This window comes from Maylandia zebra, linkage group LG3 (genome assembly GCF_041146795.1).
Source record: "Maylandia zebra isolate NMK-2024a linkage group LG3, Mzebra_GT3a, whole genome shotgun sequence".
Classification (NCBI taxonomy): Eukaryota; Metazoa; Chordata; class Actinopteri; order Cichliformes; family Cichlidae; genus Maylandia; species Maylandia zebra.
In genome coordinates, this window is record NC_135169.1 from 46,244,831 (window position 1) to 46,265,370 (window position 20,540).

General features: G+C 39.4%; 2 protein-coding genes and 1 long non-coding RNA gene across 3 annotated transcripts in view; 2 read left to right on the forward strand and 1 right to left on the reverse strand.

Moving 5' to 3' along the window:
* The window catches only part of chrnb1l (cholinergic receptor, nicotinic, beta 1 (muscle) like), a 31,771-nt gene extending 29,837 nt beyond the window's left edge, over nucleotides 1-1,934 (forward strand). The window contains exons 10-11 of the mRNA XM_004571043.2: nucleotides 391-529; nucleotides 679-1,934. Of these exons, the coding sequence (XP_004571100.2) occupies nucleotides 391-529; nucleotides 679-819 (280 nt within the window). The 3' untranslated portion in view covers nucleotides 820-1,934. The remainder of the gene's footprint in view (nucleotides 1-390; nucleotides 530-678) is intronic.
* A 4,946-nt stretch (nucleotides 1,935-6,880) lies between these two features.
* On the forward strand, nucleotides 6,881-13,319 carry cldn7a (claudin 7a). The gene is made up of 4 exons (XM_004571014.3): nucleotides 6,881-7,335; nucleotides 9,948-10,112; nucleotides 11,584-11,668; nucleotides 12,213-13,319. Exons 1-4 carry the CDS (start codon nucleotides 7,113-7,115, stop codon nucleotides 12,379-12,381), a joined length of 642 nt encoding a protein of 213 aa, XP_004571071.2. The 5' UTR covers nucleotides 6,881-7,112; the 3' UTR covers nucleotides 12,382-13,319.
* Nucleotides 13,320-14,272: 953 nt separating this feature from the next.
* LOC143416552 (uncharacterized) lies at nucleotides 14,273-17,938 on the reverse strand. Its single transcript, XR_013096944.1, has 3 exons — nucleotides 17,676-17,938; nucleotides 17,009-17,350; nucleotides 14,273-15,880 (listed from the first exon to the last, which is right to left on the reverse strand). It is a non-coding gene; the product is annotated as an uncharacterized LOC143416552 (long non-coding RNA).
* Between the last annotated feature and the right edge of the window lie 2,602 nt (nucleotides 17,939-20,540).

Sequence of the window (20,540 nt, forward strand, 5' to 3'; positions counted from 1 at the left end):
TGTGAAACAGCTGTGTACTGCCTTTTGTTCCTGGAGAAGGTATTTAACTGAGAGCCATGCTAGGCTCAGGGAGACTCTGCTGACCGTCTGTCCCGCGGTCATGCAGGGACTTCATCAAGCTTGCTTGTCTGTTCTTTGTGTGTTTTGATTAAAGAATGTTAGCTACCGCTCACCGCTCGTCTGCAGGCTTTATTTAAAGATCTTGAAATGGACATGTGTTTCCTTGAGAAATAAAATGATTATTGTCTCATCTTTCAATAATAAAGTCTTCTAAAGGAGAAGTTCCTGTGGGGGTTATGAGAAAAGGTCCACAAAGTTGCAGTGACTTTACTTTTATTCATTTTTGTTTTTGCATCTTCTTTGCTGACGTTCTCCCTCTCTGTGTTTCAGGTGTGAGAGCACAGTACAGCTCCAGAGAGTCCCCAACACTGACAGTTTCTGTCTGATCCTCCCTCCCAATCTGAAGTCAGCCATCGCTGCTGTGACATACATGGCCGAGCAGCTGAAGAAGCAGGACACGGATGACTCGGTGAGTGTCAAGCAGCTTGTTATTCACTCTGCCTACAGTTCCTGAGTACAGATTGTTCCAGACATGCCCTAGCGATGTTCTTGTGTCATTACCTACTTACGGTACATTGCTGACTCAGTTTTGTGTCTACGTGTGTGCGTTCTCTGCAGCTGACAGGAGACTGGCAGTTCATCGCCCTGGTGGTGGACCGTCTCTTCTTGTGGTTGTTTGTCATCATCACCACCCTGGGAACTCTGGCTATGTTCCTGGATGCCAGTTTCAATTACACACCTGACAACCCCTTCCCATAGTGAATTCCATATGCACAGCAGCTGGAGTTTGATTCATTGTTGCCACTTTACTTCTACTTCTTGTTGGTGCTTTCCGAGATCCCCGGATCTAACTTTCCATAATATCTATTCCATAGGTGTGTAGTCAGCCTCTGAAATGCTTTGTAATTAACTTAACAAGTAGAAGCATGCCTGTGATTTCATACCACAGAAATCGTGTAAAACAGTGATTTCTCTAAATGATCCAAATAACTATATAACAATGTGTGATAGTTTTTTTCATTTTTTTTAGTCTAACACTTGAAATACTTGTTTGTTTGGTTTTTGTAACACTCATGTTTAATGTAATTTGAAATACAGTAGTTAGCTTTTGACTCTGTTGCCCTTTGACATGTATCTTTGGTCAGATTCTGGGACTGTAATGTTGAACTTTTAGCAGTAGAGGGCAGTGACATAATGTTCAAAGATAGAGTCACTGCTGAGGAAAGAAAGGTATTTTTAAAGAGGCGTGTTTTTGCTTATGCCTTTGCATGTATAATTTAAGAATATTTAATTTTTAACTACAACTAAATATTAAGATATATATGTGCTCTGTACTTATGAACTATGCTTTTAACACAGTGCAATTTTCCTAAAACCCAAATAAGTACATTTGACTCTGTAGTGTTTAAATCATTTATCTAGCATTAATGATAATTTTTGTATTTTTTATTTACCTTAACCAGAAATGTATGACTAATTTATATTGGTGAAGAGAAAGAGTATGTCACTTTAATACTTTTAATATTCTAAAGGTTCATAAGACTAGATAAAGAAGGAAAACATATTTATAGAAAATACAGAATGCTCAGTTTATTATGTTCTCTGTGGAAGGAAGGGAGGAAGGGTTAGATGCAAAGAGTTTAACTATTTTAGCATATTTCTTTAGCCCTAATCCGAATCACTGGGGTCCATACACCCCAAACCCTACAGGAATATTTTCGTAATATCTCGCACGTGTTTTTTTTTCTATCATTCCGATTTTTATGATTTTGTCAGTGCCGTGAAATCATTGTTTTCTATTCTTGCTTTGCTTAGTGCTTTTTACAAATACAAATGTTTTGAGGTGCCAGGGGACCCCAGTTGAAAGCACCCAATTCCACCTCTGCAGTTTTAATAAACGGAAGTATTTGTTTACTTAATATTTGTCATGGGCTCTAAATTAACACACCGTGTCCAGGGGACTAGGTGCACACTGACAGTCGTTTTTAAAAAAAGAAAGACTTCATTGCTGACTTCATTACCTGGATGGGAAGTGGGAGACAATGCTGGATCTACTGTACCTGTGAGAGCTGCAGCATGCCTCGGTCATACCACACATGAAAAGGAGAGCAGATACTGCTACATTGCATGTTTACTCTGAGCAGCAATGACCTTTCTAGGAGTTAGGAAACCTCCACCTGCTGACTGACAAGTACGCTGTTGGAAGATCTAGTTAACCAAAGAGTTTCCTTTGCCCCTGATTCACAGACAGGAAGGTTGAAACTATTTGCTCCTTTTTTCATTGCTAGCATAGCATGCGGAAAATACTACAACTGCCCATTCCGTCTGGCTAGCTTTAGTCTAATTAGATTGTTTCTTGTCCCTTTACAGCCACAGAAAATAAAAACTCTGTTCATAATATTTGCAGACAAATGATGTGGTTCTGTTGGCTTTGTCAAGTCATGACTTCTAGCTTGCACTGGGGCAGTAGGCGAGGGTTAGGAGTTTGGTCGTTTGGGACTCAGAGTAGAGTAAAGCCACTTCTACTCCACATAGAAAGGAGCCAGTTGAGGTGGTATGGCCATCTGCACAGGATGCCTCCTGGGTGAGATGTTTTGGCCATGTCCCAGGAGGTGGTGAGACAGCTCCAGGACAGACCCAGGACCAAGATTACATATGTGCGCTGCCTGGTGTTTATTTTGCTAATTTCTGTGGTTATTTCAGTTATTTTATATTGGGGTCAAAATTACCTCGACTGGTTCATCATATAAATCACAAACATATTTAAAATGACAGAAAACCACAGAAGTGGTAACATTGCCTGATAAAAAGCTGCAAGTTGCATTAAATATATTTTCATTTTGCATAATGGGCAAAACTAATGACATTAGTTGCATTATCAATGATGCTTTGGGAAGAAATAAGTTTTGCTTTTGTTATTATTTTGCTTCTCACAGCAAACGCCCCCATGGACCCCACACATACATACATATATATGACAGATGGATGAGGGTTAAACCAACAACTAATGATTATTGTTGAGATAATGTTAGTTAAGCAGTTTTCCAATGCATGTCTCCTTAGAAACGTCCTACTAATTCAGTTTTGGACAGATTGTTTGATAATCAAGTTTTAGTTACTTTCAAGTTGAACTACTGTAATCATATTCAATAAGAATGTGCCTTTAAAAAAACCTTTTAAAACTGAGACTCATCTCCACAGTCAACAAGACATATTCTGTAAAGGAATAAAGTGAAGTGTAGAGGCTATAAACATGACTTGAGTATAGAGTTAGTTCCACTTTAACAGGAGAGTTTGCTCAGTCCACAGTCCCAACTCAGCATAGCTTTTTTTTGTTGTTGTACTGTTGCCAATATGACCTCAACTAAAAATATGTTAGAGTCGGTTTTAAATTCATGGTCGTGCTGACTAAGATTTGGCAGTTGAGAAGGTTTTAGCCTGTTGGATTCAGTTTTAGTATCAGAATGCCCTTCAGTTAACTTCTCCTGAAATTTGTTGTAGTATATTTGTAGTAATAAAATAAAGGCAAAACCACTGGAAACACAGCTTACAGTTTTCATATAGCAGTGTGTACTTTTAGAAAATCAGCACATTCTGGATCTTGCAAGTACAGTTTAAAGACAAACTAATCTAGCTTTCTAATCATTCAATTGTCATTCATTGTCAAGAACTTTTCAAAACTTTAGTGCACACATTACACAGTTAACAGTGACCACGTATGTGTTCTACCTAAAATGCACAGGAGAGATATAAAACTGAGAAAAGGATGCCCCTCTTCTTCAAATCCTCCTGCTGATAAGGCTCTGTACATCCTGCAGATAACTGTCTGAAAATGTTTCTGTTAAGAATGCAGCTCCTAAGAGAAAACAGTGTCTCTTTCATGTCGTGCTACCTACAAGGGAAGACAAAATAGAAGTCCACAAGACCAAGAACACAATCTATTTGTCCTGTCCTGCTGTTGCACAAAAGCCGAGACTTCTTGTATAAGGAAACTGAAGGTGGAGAAGAGAGGGGACATGTAGAGACAGGCGCCATCCCCTCATTTATGCACTGAGAGCCTTTCAGGGAAAAGCTGTGGGCCCACTGTGTTTTATTGCTAATGCCTCAGTGACTTCCAAGGGCACTTAGAGTTTAATCCTGGGATTTGCACTCCACTTGCTCACTTCAGACCCAAGCAAGGCCTCAGTAACAGGAGGGAGGGCCCCTGAGAGAATGTTGTTAGTGCCCCTTGTTGGTCTGATTTAGCTGTTTTCTTCTTCACCTCCTATTGAGCTTTGAGCAACGGCTAAACCGGCAAGACGAATGTGTGTTTACGCTTTTAAAAAAAGAAAGTAGTAAAAGAGAAAGGAGGAGATAGAGAAGAGGGGTGGAAAGAGCAATGTTCTTCCTTTTATTTTTTGTTCTTTGCAGTCCAAGACCTGGGTGGAAAAGCAGCCAAGAGGACATCATATAAATCAGGTTACCAGTAGCAACAGCACTGCTAGTGCTGAGCCCCTAACCGTCTTCCCGCTCATCTTCCTCTTCCACGTATCACCCAGCGCTCACCTTTTCAGATGTTTGTCTTCCACCCCTAAAAACCTCCTGCCTCATCCTCCTCCTCCTCATCAGCTTCTACTGTATAGAAGAGAGAAACAGAGAGATTCTTTATGTGTTCATTCCTCCCCAGCAACAGTGAAGCATTTGGTGGTCTTAACAGCAGAGCCCTGAGGCCAGGATACAGTAGAGAAGAAAAGAGTTATGAGGTGGTTTAAAGTGGGCAGAAAGGGCGAGAACGTGACAAAATGTAAAGTTCAGAGGAAGGCCGAGTAAGGGGGGTAACAGAGCTGCGAGAGCAATCTGAAAAGCCTCATTACATCTTAAATAGGTAATCCAGCCAGTAGGTGAGCACATTCCCATTAACCTGGCAGTGGGAATAACTTCCTCCAGGCTTATGGGTTATTACTTCCTTTCCCTTTACTGTAGGGCTATTGTTTATCCCCAGCTTGAAGTCATACACACTGCAGTGCTGACCCTGACATCTGACCCGGACAATACGTGCTATTGTCTCTTGGTTTCTGTCCATTCACAAAAGGAAGTGGCTAAAACTGGTATGTTAAGTGGACCTAAGAGAATACATATATTATGATATATTATTAAGAACCCCCATGAAAAGTTTTTTGAAATTTAATAAATGTACATTTGTGACATTATTTGAGTCCAAAGTTTGGATTGGCCATTGTTGGAAGTAATTAAAAGGCCAGTTTTTAATGTTTTTTATATGTATGATTTTTTCATTACTTATTATAATTGTACTAGTAATTATCTTTAACATGTAAGGCTACAAAAGTCCTGAGAAGTTCTCCAAACATGAAGTGCATGCTCTTCTGCTAACTTTTCTGATTAGATATTCTTCTGTTTCGATGAATTTTCCTTTTTTGTATGAAACTGCCCCATGTGGACTTTCTTCTTTTTATATTCTTAACCTACTGGTTATTCCTCTTTTTTTTTTTTTTTTTTTTTTTTTTTAGCTTCTTTTCAATCCTGACCTCATTAGCGTGGTGTTGAACACATTAGTTTAACAAGTAAAAGGTTTGATTCCAGCAGGAAACACAAATCCCTTTGGGGCTGTGTCAGTGAGGACATCTGGGGCAATCATGTACAGCTACCTGCTGTGATAAGCTTCTATCTCACTGTAAGTAGGAAATAAGTTAATTTGGAAGTCAAAGCTGTGGATGGAGAATCGCGTAAACAAGATTAAAAATCAAAGTGAAGTCATGTAAATTTAAGGAAAATACTTAATTTTCCGCTTTTGTGGTGATATGAGTTGTGATTAAACGTTTGGGTGAGCCACATGTCAACACAGACTGCAGTGAATTGAAGTTTAGGATTTGCAGTTCTTGCCCTTTTTAGATAAGATAAGATAAGATAAGATAAGATAAGATAAGATAACCTAAAACACTAGAATAGGATAAGATAACAAGAATAAGATACTATATATATACTATATATAGAATAAAATACAAAGTTGTCAAAAAAAAGAGAATTGCACTTAGTGTTATTGCACAAGTGTGGATCTGTGTGTTTGGTCAGCAGTGAAGTCCTTGTTTTGGGGTCTGACAGCAGTAAGGAAAGACCTGATAAATACAGCGAGATGGGAAATCCTCATCAATAAAGAAACATAATTTTCTCTCGTCATTCAGACTAAGGTCACACATTTCTCAAGGCTTCCTTTTTTCAGACATAGTAGATGCCGCTATGAAGCTTTAATTGTTTTGTTGAGTGAGAGCAAGGTTCCTCTTTGGGTATGTTTTGGTACTTCTTGCATGCACTGCATACTTCTGTAAAGAATTTACTTAAAACATTGTTTTAAATAAAGCAAGGCCAAGACACCTGCAGGTACAACTGCTACACAACGGTACATTTAACTCTTACAGTTAAACTTACTATAGGTTTGAGTCATATCATCAAATTGTGTCTCCAACATACACCTGCACACACTGACATACATAAGCAGAAAGAGCACATTCAGCAGCCTGTCACATATTTGTTCCTGTTTTGATCTTTAATAACTTTCTTAGAAAATGTTCAACAGTGTTTTTTATGTTATTTGACGCTTCAATATGCCCTTTCAGTCTCATACGTTACCACAGAAAAACTTTTGAGAAGTTAGGTTTAAAAAAACAAAAAAACAAAACAAAACTAACGTTGACTTCAGACTACTCATCCTGAGTGATGGCAGCTGAACAGCGCAGGAATTCACAGAGACGAATTGTCGGGTTGAAAGACGACCTGTGGCTTTGCTGGAAGCGGTGGGGGCATTTCCCAGCAGAGCACAGAAAACTGCGACTCCATGCATCAGCGGGCATGATAATTACACACCCACTTCCATCATCACCAGCAACTTAGATGCCCATCCCCAACTAAAGACCCCCGCCACACACTTCTGCACGGACACGGACACTACCTGCGACTTTTGCATCATTTCCTGACTAATAAGAACAGACACTTTAGAAGTTCTGTAACTCGAGCAAAGTGAAACGAACACCGGATCCTGTTAGAGGTTCATTAAGAGCATGGCCAACTCCGGGATCCAGCTGCTGGGATTTTTCCTATCATTAATAGGTATTGTCGGTCTGATCATCGGGACTATCCTGCCGCAATGGAAGATGTCCGCGTACATCGGAGACAACATCATCACAGCTGTAGCCATGTACCAGGGACTCTGGATGTCGTGCGCTTTCCAAAGTACCGGGCAGCTCCAGTGTAAAATCTACGACTCCATCCTTCAGCTCGACAGTAAGTGGCGCATTTTTACCCCCTTGGTTTAAAAAAACCACTGAACAGGTTTAGTTCCTGCAGGTGCAACCTGCTCATCACAAATCATTATTAAGTAGTCCTTGTTTATTGTCTTGTCTAGTCATCATTTTATATGGAAAGTTTAAAAAAGAGGAAAATGACTTTAACTTTTAAAAGGAAACAACACACTGGCACGTTCTAGGAAAACCTTTTTTAACCACATGCCATTTGCTCCAGGAATGAACCTGAGCCCTGCATCACCACAGAGATCCTTTAGAACACATGTGGTCAATCTCATGGCTGGAGGGCCAAATCCAGCCAGATGCTAATTTTAAGCAAATTTTCCAGCTTCTTCAGGTCACAAAACAATAAATTTAAAGGTTTTTCACACTGAAAGGAATACCTTTGCGCTATGATACATGTAAAATACATGATCCAATTTCTATTTTATTTTTGAATATAGTTGTCATATCAAGTTTTTGTATTCACATGTTGACTTTAATGTCAAATAAATGGATGTGACTCCAATTGTATACAAGAAGGATGTTAATTACTGATATAATGAGGGGATTTTTTATTTTTTTATTTATTTATTACAGTTATGAATTACATTTTTAATTCCCAGCGTGTCTCTTTGTGAAACTGAGTCCGACACCCCAGCTGTAGAATATCACATATGGTGCAAACAGTGCAGGAGTGGCTGCTGCCAAAATAATCTCTTTCATACCTCAACTGTAGCTTCCCAAGAACAAGTACAGAAAAAAATGATTTAAATACTTGATATCTTCAAACTCACAGGAAGAGACGTGACCTCTGTTTGTAAGCTGGCTACAAAAAGAAAAAACAAGCAAAAAACTGACAGACAGTGCTGCTTCTTTACTGATGATGATGAAAAATGTAAATGTTTTCACATCTGCTGTTATAGTTAGTAGAGGACACATTCTTAAATGAAGGATAACACACTGTGGATACTAAAGCTGTGCGTGATGGGTGTGTGTTGGCCCACTTCAGTGGTTTGTTGTAATGCTGTCATGCTGTATTAGCTGAAATGATGATGGCCTCAGGCTGTTCTCTGTATCTGTCTCTGAATCGGTTTTTGAGGTCGCACCCCCCCCCCCCCCAAAAAAAAAACACAAAACAAAAAACAAAAAAACAACAACAACAACAACAACAAAACAGAAAGAAAGAGAAAGAAAAATGGTTTGTCTAATTATACCAACACTGAGAAAAGTGGCCTGAATTGGTTTACTAAAGCGTAAAGCTTTATTATACAAATACAGGCCATTTACCATTTTTACTATGTAATTAAAATGTTATTTCTAAGACACCTTTCAGGATAAACACCCTACACAATAAAATACCAGAGGATAAATTCTCTGATTCTTATATAGCACTTTTCTACTCTCCTGGAGCACTCAGTGTTCACTCATTCACTGTTTTCTGTGCTCTTATGTGCATAGAAAACACATGTGCATCTTATGTGAACACTGTGACGGAGAACAACTTGGGGTTAGCGGCCTTCACTGGCATGCAGGCTTGGAGAGTCAGGGATCAAACCATGAACCTTCCAATCAGCAGAGCACCTGCTCTACCTCCCTCCTGAGCTACAGCCACCCACCGCAACCTATAAGATAAAAACAGAGCTAACCAAATGCATAATGGCCTTATACAAAATCTATCATTGTACATGGTGTATAAAAGGTATACAACTTTATTTATTATGAGATAATTTAGCTGGGTTTTTTTTTTGAGAACAAGAAAAGCTACAGTGTCCTACAAGCGTCCCATTGTAGAGTGTAATCACACGGCCAAACATTATTAGCATATGTGAAACAGCAGACACTCCAAGCCAGGATACAGTGTATCCTTCTCTGCTCTCATTTTACTGTATAATGACCCTGTTGCTTGGCATTTCCCACTGATTTATATTCTGTTTCTGCATCCTCCTCTCCCCTGCCTCTCTCCACCCATCACTCCCTCACTGCAAAAGGTTTTGTTTGTTTGGGCAGAGCAGGGATGGCCTAGACTGGCACAGACTGGTTCTACCGTAGGTGGACAGGGGGGAGAGGCAAAAGGGGTCTCACCCTGTGATAGGTTTATAGTGTGTGTGTGTGTGTGTGGGGGGGGGGGGGGCACTGACAGATGAGAATCATGACAGCAATGTTTCCACGGGCCTCCTCAAAGGGAAGACATTCGAGGGTGTAAGATGTGTTCCTTCATACTGTTTATGTGTGCTCATGTGTATCCCATGGTTTCCCTTCCAGGAAAAGCTCACATTAAAATGTCTTCACAGGCTAATGCAAATGTAATTCACAACCTGGACAGCCACATAAAGCCTCCTTGATATGTTGGAGGCTGTTTGTTAGTCTTTATTATGTTCTGTTTTGTGACTCCTCATTTGCACTTTAACAACAGGATTATTATAAATGGTCTCATTTTAGTTTAGTATTTTTTAGACATTACTGTATGAAACAAAACAAATTATTTTCTTAAAATGCACACCCACATTCCACAACACAAAAGGTCATTTATTCTCAGGCTCCACACTGTTCTGTTACATTTCCTCTGCTTCATCGTTTTCTGTTGCCTTTCTTTCTCTTCCTCTGCTCCAGGTTCGCTCCAGGCCACTCGTGCCCTGATGATAGTTGGCATCATTGTTTCCATTGCAGGTCTGGGTGTAGCCTGCATAGGAATGAAGTGCACCACTTGTGGAGGAAGTGACAGACTACGCAAGGCCCGCATTGCCATGACAGGAGGCATCATCCTGTTAGTGGGAGGTGAGGGAGCTTACCAAAGAACCTAATTTGGCAAAGACCAGTGAATAGAACAGAATAGAATTCAACTTTATTGTCATTGCACATGTCACAAGTACAAGGCAACAAAATGCAGTTTGCATCCATCCAGAAGTGCTTTAGCCATGATATAGATATATTACAAAATATATATTAGCAATAATATAATAATATAGGTATATAGATATATATGACTGATTGGTGTAAGATTTAAACTGTCAAAATGTTATATCATCCAAAGGTTTTCACATAGGGTCATGTATGGTAATACAATGATGTTGTGCAGGGTAATTTAGCTTTGAAAAATATCTTGTTACATTATAAGATTACCTCCAATAAAAAGTAATCTGTCATGCTACAGCATTACCTGATGAGAAAAATAAATCTTCAGAGTACTTTGGCATTACCAATAATGCAGACGACTTGCTAATTTTATTCAGAAACCTTTATCTTAAAAGCTTGCTGTTGTGTTTTCTGAGCTTTAGCACATGTGTCAGTTATTAAAGCTATTTACAGAACCTTGTGAAACACGTCTGATCAGGAAAAAGTGTACTTTTTACAACGTTTAAATATTTTTAACGTTGTAAACGTTTTAAATGCTGATGTTGGGTAGAGTCTTTACCATATTAACTATCTTGGTTTAGCCAGTTAGCATGCTAATATTCGTGAAGAGCATGCTAATATTCGTGAAGACAGTTGTTGGATATTTGGTGAATGTGTGGTGAATTAGCTTTGAATTAGCTTTCCAGATAACGTACTGCAGCTTTGCTAGCTACCATATGAGACGGCTAATTGTAAAATAGCCCGTTTAAACCCAAACGTTTGTTTTTGCACCAAGAAATGAATGACACTATTATAGTTAATGTTCAGGGAAAAACTACATTTTAACATTTACCTTTCCATCCATGTCCTGGTTGACGTGAAGCATTACAAATAGTAGATATGTTACAATAACTCAAAGCAACACTCAACACGAGCTTGCTGGAAGAACATGCTAATATTGTTGTCTTCCTTTCCAAATATATTTAAAAGGGATGATTGTCACTGATTTGTGTTTGTAAGTATTTCATCACTATATTGTATAAAACATACACATTCAGTGTAATAGCTTCCTGTGATCCAATAAATAATGGAATCCATTTATGTAATTCCATCAAAGCACAATTGCCTAGATGTCCTGCACATCATACAGTAGGTGGGAGGAGGTTTGATCCCCACTCCAAAAAGCTTTCTACCCACTGATCTTCTCTGGCCCTCCAGAGGTCATTAGAATGAATGAATCCTGGCACTGAATCTAAGATCAGAGCTCTAACTGGCTCTGAAGAGAACAGAAACACTAAAAGCTAATTGTTCTGGAGTCAATAGCTAGCCGCCTGGTGACTGTATAAAGGGAATAAAAGCCTGGCTGGGCTTTTTCTGGCTTTGACGATGTGTTGATTGACTTTTGATCTTGCAGGGCTGTGTGCTATCGTAGCGTGCTCCTGGTTTGCTCACAATGTCATCAGGGCTTTCTATAATCCCTACACTCCAGTCAACACCAAGTAAGCAATCTAAAAGCACCCATTTCTTCTTTTTTTCTGTTTTACTGTTATTATGATTTATGTATTATTTATGTATTATTATGCATAAAAATTGTTTTTCCTTTAGTACTGTAGCTAAAACTGGTGTGAGAGAACAGTGCATTTTATTCTTTTACAGCAGTGATAAGCTAGTTATGTGACATAAAAATCTGGATGTCATCTGATCAGCTCAAACTAAATCTGTGTTTATGCTACTGGGTGAATGAGGCTCATAGTAGAAAAGGTTTTTTTTTTTTTTTATCTCTCACTCCGGCTTATAGAGCTCTGGGGACAGTCCATGTCTATTATCCCTTAAAAAAAACCCTTAAAAACGCCAATCTTGTGATTTAATGCTATTTTCATACTATATGTTCTTTCTCTTACTCTCTTTGCATTGATGCACTACTTGCTTTTGAAACATAACAACTGCATAAATGACACCAGTGCAGGTTACTTTATTAACACATCAGTTTTGCCTTTGTTCGTAATATTGAAGCTGAGGATTGGGGTTGCCTTGTCTTTCCAGGTTTGAGTTTGGTGCGGCCATCTTCATCGCGTGGGGCGGTTCTCTCCTAGATGTCTTAGGTGGGGCCATGTTGGCTGCTTCTTGTCCAAGGAAGAAGCAAGTGTCCAAGTACCCAGCCATCGGCAGTACCCGCTCAGGCCCTCCAAGCAGCACTAAGGAATATGTCTGAGATTCCCCAACCATGTAGCCAGGAACTTTAAAAGAAGCTGAGGAGAATGATCCTCTTCAGCATCAGCGAGGCGGAAAACCGAAGATGTATGGATGATTGTGAATCACATGGAGGCAGGAAGTACTGAAAAAAGACTTTCTTTACTTTGTGTTCAGGCCTTTGATGACCCTTTGATTATTAAGCAGCACCCTCAATTGTTTAATGACGGATGTCTCTCACCCAATCCATACATTCCTCCATTGTTTACAAGTAGTCTTCACAAATACATTATAATTGGATGTCCTGACTTAATAGACAAACCCTCTTGGGCTAGCTCTTGAATTGCAGCCTAAATGGTGGGTTATAGCCAATACTTGCGCCCTCATGTTAGAACCAGCATTTATTAGCATTTGCCATGTAATTGAAAGTAATCAATTACAGTTTGGTGAGTAGTCTGCAAGTCAACACGCTGTCCAACACAGGAACACGGTGACAATACAGCATTTTATATCAACTGTTAGTACCAAAATAGATGTCACAATGAGCAGGGTGTGATTTCACACACTGCGATGACACAGGCCACTTGCTACAGGACTCCCCACAGCTTTTCATACCAGCATGTTACAAAGCCTGTTCAGATATAAAATATCTGATGTTGTAGTCATCACGCCATTATCGCTCTATTGGCCTTTCTATCAGCCACTGAGGTTAAACTGCAACTATTTATTTTGTCAACTGTAGGTCTTTACTCGTGTAGATTTGCACGATTGTTAGTTCACTGTAGCTTCTTGTAGCTTTCACAATTTAGTGTTTTTTAAATGTTCTGAACAGTTGGTTCTATGTTTGTAAATGCCATAGGTTTATATACTTTTAGCAGATAACAGCACCATGGAAAATATATGAAAGAATATTTTTAACATGTCCATCAGTACTTAAATAATAAAGATAATGCAACATTGTTAACTGTGTCATGGTCCATCAAACTGGTTATATGGTTGTTTTCTCCAGTGCAGTAGCACAGTAACATTTCTACTGACAGTCTTTTCATAGATTTTGCACTTTCTGTTTCATTTGAACTAGTAAAAGTAACCTTTAGGGGACATTTCATGAATGTTTTTGAAGACATTCATAACATTCATCAAAGCTTATGTTGTGTAAAACCTTTAGAGAACCTTCATGGAAGACTGGATAATGGTTCTTTGAAGTGTGTTTGCAGCTTTAAAAAAAAAAAAAAAAATCTGCTAGGATTCTCAGAACCTTTAGGGAACCCTGAGGTGACATTTTCCAAAGCTTCTCTGAATGTGGTCATTTTCAACTTTTAAAGAACCTTAAAGGAACATTTTATAAAACACATTTAAGTGGAACCTTTAAATAACCTTCAGGGAGCAGTTTATTAGTAATGAACTAGTCGATACTAAATGTTAGTAACTTTATCAGAGTTCTTAATGCTTTAAGTATGTTGTTTAGAGTCTTAATTTACTCCTACAGACACCTAATTGATGAAAACATTTAGAGTGATGTTATGCGAGTTACTGTATGCATCCTTTGAGCTTGAAGTAGTCTGGCTATTCTCCTATGAACTCTGACATCTACAAGGTATTGTCACCCAAAGAACTGTTGCTCACTCTTCTTTGGCAATTCTCTGTAAACCATAGAGATGGTTGTGTTAAAATGCCAGCAGATCAGCAGTTTCTGAAATATTCAGACCAGCCTGTCTGGCACCAACAACCAACCCACATTCAAAGCCACTTAAATCACCTTTCTTCTCCGTTTTGATGCTCTGTTTGAACTTCAGCAGGTCATCTTGATCACGTCTACATGCTGTTGAGCAGGTGTACCTAATAAAGTGGCTGCAAGTTTATCTGCGTGATAAAAGGAGTTCAGAGTCAGCTGAACCACAGAAACACAGAGATTCCACAAAGATTCATGTTTTATTTCCCAGGATGCTTTATGAAAAGTTATTTCCATGCAAAGATCAAAACAACTATCTTTGAGTCAGAGAGCAAGCTGTGAGGTGCAGTGCTCCCATGACACCAACAAATTAAGTAACGAGCCAGCAAAAAACAGGAACATGACATCAACATGAGCCGCCTTTTATAGACAACACCATCTGAACCCGAGAGAGCCACTGCCAGCTTAAAAAAAATCCAAAGATTGTCTCTGCAGCGAGGGTGCTCGTTTCTGTGACCTCACACTGTAATTATAAAGTCTGACACAATAGTTCACCTAAACCTGAAAGACATTACCACACCACGTGGGTGTAGTTCACAAAGCAGATTAGAGCTTTTTTATAAATAAACATAAATACAATTAAGTTTGACCTTTACACGTCGGCATGCCAATCAGAGTCAATTTCTTTAAGCATCAATCTGATGTAGCATCAGGAATCATTTGGCAATTTCATCAAAGTCATTTACTGTACACATTTTGTTTTTATTGTCCTCACAGTCATGTAGCCAAACTGGGAAAGCCTGCATTAGGAAACACACACAAAGCTCTATGAAGCCGTTGTTGTTTACTGCCGAGTCAGCAGCTCAAAACCACCAATGAGCTCAGGGAAACGCTGACTCTACCAGATTTGAAGAGCAAAACGGTGGTTTGGTTTATCAAAGTCTACTACGTAGCCCTTAAATAACAGGATGCCAGTCACAGGTTTTGATGCTTCATGCATAGAATTCTGCAACATGTCACTGCACATAACAGGCATTCCCACAAAGTGCACCATTTGGAAACATAATAAAAATCCCACAGACTGAAGCGTTACCTGCTCAGAAACAAGTAAAAAAACAAAACCAAACAGATGCCGTAACATCACAACAAAGTGTCTCATTTTTTAAATAATAAATTATTAGCATTAGTTTTTCTCCTTTGTTTTTTGTTTTTTAAAGCAACTAGCGAGCTTTCATCCACTGGATAATAGTACACCACTTGAATCAGTGAGAGAGTAGAGAATGATAGTCATTGCACAACCAAAGCTTAACAATTCACCTGTCCGATACACATTAACAGGCTTGTGTTCCAACACAAGCAGCCCACGGGTAATCAGTAACCCTCACCAGTAAACAGGCAGGCGAGAGGATGCTTGTCATCTAACCGTTTGCTCAGTGCAACTTTAAAAATGTAGCCCTTGAGAAGAAGCTCTGAAAAAAAATATAGACACTTCCTTCAAATCTTTCTTAAATCCTGATAGTCCACTACCTACCGAGGTATAGTGTAGAGAGCAATGCAATACGAATTCATTCACAGTCTGACCAAAGTTAAGTTAAATAAGCGCTATATACACAGTCAGGGCTTCAACAGGCGATAAATGAGCCGTTTTTTAGCCTTGAAGAAGCTTCAGTAGGACACTTGACAGGAGCAAGGACAAGATCGCTGTCAGAGGGTGTGGGGGTGGGTTTGGCGACCCAGGGGTTTTCTTTGTTGGCACTTCTTGGTGAAGCTTAGGAGATGGGTGACAGGGATACAGGGCACTGCCCGTTGTTGTTCATGATATCATCCAAGTCTTCATCATCCAGGTCCACTGAGGAGGAAAAAGCAAACAAGCAGTTATTATAATAATCACATATTAGCTACAATTCAGTTCAGTTTTATTTTTATAGTGCCAACTCACAACAACAGTCGCCTCAAGGCGCTTTATACTGTAAGGCAGATCCTAGAATAATACATACAGAGAAAAAAACAAAAATATGACCCCCTATGAACAAGCACTTTGGCGAGAGTGGGAAGGAAAAACTCCCTTTTAACAGGAAGAAACCTCCGGCAGAAGCAGGCTCAGAGAGGGGCAGGGCCATCTGCTGTGACCGGTTGCGGTGAGAAGAACAAAACAGGAGATTAGCTACTTAGGCAAAATGAAATTTAAAGGGGCAAGAAGGGTAAGTTCAAATCAAACATTGCTTTTTTTTTAATCATTTGACAAAAAGATTGACCACCCTTGTATCTATATGTTAAAAATAAAGCCACTGTGGGTAGCCAGTCAGCTTAGCATAGCATTACCACTGGAAATTGGGGTAAACAGCTAGCTTGCCTCTAAAAACAAATGTTCCTAAAAGCTGTTTGACACAGGGTTACATGCTAGCCATTTCCACTAAGCTACGTTTTCTGCTTTTTATCTTAGCCAGGCTAAGCTACAGTCACGCTGTATTAAAGACGTAAGGGTGATGTCACTTTCTTTATCTAACTAGTTACTTATCTGTAACACCTAATTTTCCATTTACAGATATCACGGTGAAAGGCACAATCAGTGTATCGCTGCACGCCTACTTGTGGTTTTTTTTTTTCTATAGTTGCTTGATTTTGTTTCAGTGGAGTTTGATTTGTTTTTACTTAATTCTTTAATTGTAACCTTGCTTATGTCTGCCCATTGACTTGTTCTGCATTATCTATGAGACATCTTTATTTGTATACATCACTGCTGACTGAAACACACATACAAATATAATAGCAACATTTTATCCACCTTATAAATATTTATGACTAATCCAATACAGTTCAACAGCCAATAAGGAGCTCTGACATATCTACTGCTACTGTTATGTTTTATTACATATGTGCATAGAACAAATGCATATGCTGCCTGCTATACTGTCATTGTGTAATTGTAAACTGTGTAGGTGGGGTCATCACTTCATACTTCTATATGGAGCCTCACCTTTCTTGGACCGACCGATCTGGCCTAGTTTGGGTGCCCTCTGTCCGAGTCTCTGAGGGTTGGGCCCGCCACCGTGACCGTTGACCTGGGGGTGTCCCGGGTTGAACTGCCCCGCCGGGCCGGGCTGCCTGGGCGGCCCGCTGGGCGGGATGAGCTCGGGGATACCTGAAGCACCGTACATCTCTGGGAGGCGTCCTTTAGTGTCTGACCGCTAGATGTCCGCACAGCCCAAGCTTTGTGTCGTGATGGAAAGCTTCGCACTTCCGCAATGGTATTAACCGATGAATGTATGGGCAACAGACGACTAAATACTGGAAATTACAGAAGGGAAGTCCGCCAAACCTGTCAACCAAAGTGAACACGTTTGTCAAAAAACGCGAGTGAGAGAGCGAAAAGCTCTGCCAGTTGTCTCCCAACACTTCTCGGCTGTTTACACTACAATAAGCCGTGTACTCGTACGTGTTTTCAGTTGTATTACTACTATCAGGTGTAGCAGCTCCCTTCCTGCCCACTACAACAGCACAGCGACACAAAGCGTGTCTTCGGTCATTCTACTCGCTATAGTCAGAATAAGAAAAGCTTTTCCACCCGTCTCTAAACAACAGTAACTCAGCGGTTTCTCTACAATACGCTTAAAATATGACTAAATATAAAAATACGGCCTCACCTTCGTTTCTTTGAGGCCGCAGTAAAGAGCTGAATTCGGTAAAAGCCGCTTCTGAGAACCGTGTTGTTGTTTATCAGCGCTGTTTCTCTCTCTCCCTCTGTTGGCACGGCGTTGAGGAAGCGTCGATTTAAAGGGGCCTCTCAGCGTTTTCTCGGCCTTGGGGATTTCCTCGTATTGTGTCTTGACTCATAGCGTCTTGCGGACGTCACCGTGCGGTTGACAGCGCTGAACTTCAGATTATACAGTGGAGGTGTGCCAAAGTTCCGAGGGCTCAAAGCGTAATTACGCACCTCTTGTAATGAGAGAGTGACTCTAGAGCCAACCAATGACGGACGGTGTTCAATAACACCCCTCCCCCCCTCCACCCACCCCATACACACCACATAGAATGCTTCATGTCGGGTACTTCACGTCAACCCCCTCTTCCAGAGACTTTCATTTCATTTTATATGGGGAACATGAAAGTGTTTACAGGAAGTTGTTATTTACCACAAAAGTACACAACTTTTTGTCCGCTTTGACACTTTGTTCTTTTTTCAGGTTACTGCAGTATGCTGTGGCCTTGAGTCAGTGCCCCTGGCAATGTCTGAGTTCACCTTCACTTATCTAAGCAACCTGACTCAACCCCAGCCACTTACCTCTGCCACTTATTGACTAAATGAAACAGACAAAAACAAATCTTTAACTTCTTAAACAACACTGTCAGTGATTACAAATTCACTGCCCTGCATTTGGATCAAACTCAAGTGGTCTTTTGTTTATAGTACAATGGAAATTCAAGAGAGTCCAAACACACCAAAAATGTTATGCTAATTTTGACAATACATCTTTGACTCAGTGGGAACTTCATAAGTTCAGTGAAGAAAAGGCAGACTAGGCTTCAGTATGATACCATTTCCATTTTCTTTAATTAAGCTCATATCAGCCATCAACTAAAAATCATTGGTTTTCAACCAGGGGAAATATTACCAAGTACACACTTTGGTGTAGATGCAGCACAAATACTTTGTTTTAATAATCAGTGTTGAGCAGTTAGGTTATTATAGATGAAAGAATCCTGTCCCAAAGACTAAAAATAGGTTTGGAAACATATATTAATTAACTGAAAAATAAACACTCAACTTAAAAAAAAATATAAAAACAACAAAAAAAAAAAAGACATTAAGCACTTGCAAAACTGACTAAAACAAAAATATAAATGTTTAGTTTTAGATTGAGTCGATGGATAAAGTTTTGTTTTGTTTTGCTTGAGACGTTTGCATAACTGTGAATCACCTTACTTTGTAAAATGTATTGAAATACTGGTTCTGATTTGGTCAAATTTTACTGATGGACAGCAAACACAAAGGTTCTTCTACAACCCCAATTCCAAAGACGTTTGGATGCAGTGTAAGCTGTCAATAAAAACATAATGTGTAATTTGTAAATCCCAAAAACCCATATTTTATTCACATGTTTGAACGGAGAAAATTTACCATTTTATGGAAAACTGAATTCATTTTAAATTTCATGACAGAAACACATCTCAAAAAAGTTTGTGCTGGTTCATGTTTATCATTGTGTAGCATCCCTTCTCCTACTTAGGCAGTCCATAACAATCTAGGAACTGAGGAGGCCAGCTGCAGGACTTTTGGCAGAGGAACGTTGCCCCATTCCTCTTAACAGTCGTCTGCACTGCAGGGTACGGAAGATACGGAAGAGGATTAGGGCCACTGGAAAAAAAAAAAAGAATTCTGACTTTAATCTCAGAATTCTGAGATTAAAGTCAGAATTCTTTTTTTTTTTTTTTTCCAGTGGCCCTAATCCTCTTCCGTAGCAGGCAGATCAGTTCAGCACCTGGAATCTTTCACTATGAAGCCATGTTGTTGGAGTAGATGCAGTATGCAGTTCGGCATCTGGCTGTGAAGATATGTTGCTCTAAAATATGCAAATACTTTTCAGCATTGATGATGCCTTTTTAGATGTGCCTGCCTAAAACGGCATAGCCTGCATTTATGAATGACACGGTGAACTGCATTCATAGATAGTGATTTCTAGAAGTGTTCTTGGGTCCATGCAGTGATTTCCACGAGCGAATCATGCCTATTTTCAATGCTGTGCTGCTCGACGGCCAGAGTATCACAGACATCTAATGTTGAATGTCTTCTTTGGCCTTCTTCCTTGCGCACAGAGGTTTCTCCAGATTTTCAGAATCTTTATATATTATATAGATGATATATACTGTATTTAAATAATGTATGTTTTTTCATTCAAATACATTAAGTCAAATTCTTTCTAAACAGACAGTTTTTGTTTTATGGCAGATTCGAGAATCTTAATCTCTGCTTTCTGTATTCTGTTGTTAATAAGATATGTGCTTATAAATCATTGCATTCTGTTTTTATTTACTTATATGCAATAACCCAACTTGTTTGGAGTTGGAGTTTACATTCCCATGAATAGTAGGGTTAGTTTGTTTTCTCTGTTTGTTATTGCAAACCAGTTAACAGGGGTTTGTTTGTTTATTTGTTGCAATTTCTGCTAACATTTCATGTCATTAATGTATCAGCCATATTTGTGTAAAGCCAGAAGTCAAGACTGTTACATGAAAGCGGTAAAAAACAGTTTATGTTTATGTACTGCTTAGAAATATCAGTAATAGTGCAGTGGTTGTTAAACACCCATACTAATCTTTAATCTGACCAAATAGCCTCCTGTGGTGTAAACTAACAATTCTGTGGTTTTAAATGCATTAAAGCTCATGTTTGGTGAGGATTAACCCCAGTAAAGAAAAGAAAACAATACTCCGGGTCACTTGCATTCAGCTCACAGTTTTTGAGAGGGTGTTATCTCCATGTTTATCACATTTTACAGGTGAGCCCATGC

What these genes read in the sequence shown, in the direction of transcription:
- cldn7a (XM_004571014.3), top strand. Translation starts at nt 7,113, where the DNA reads ATGGCCAACTCCGGGATCCAGCTGCTGGGATTTTTCCTATCATTAATA. An exon ending in CTCCATCCTTCAGCTCGACA is followed by an intron (nt 7,336 to 9,947) that starts GTAAGTGGCGCA and finishes CCTCTGCTCCAG; the next exon opens with GTTCGCTCCAGGCCACTCGT. An exon ending in TACACTCCAGTCAACACCAA is followed by an intron (nt 11,669 to 12,212) that starts GTAAGCAATCTA and finishes TTGTCTTTCCAG; the next exon opens with GTTTGAGTTTGGTGCGGCCA.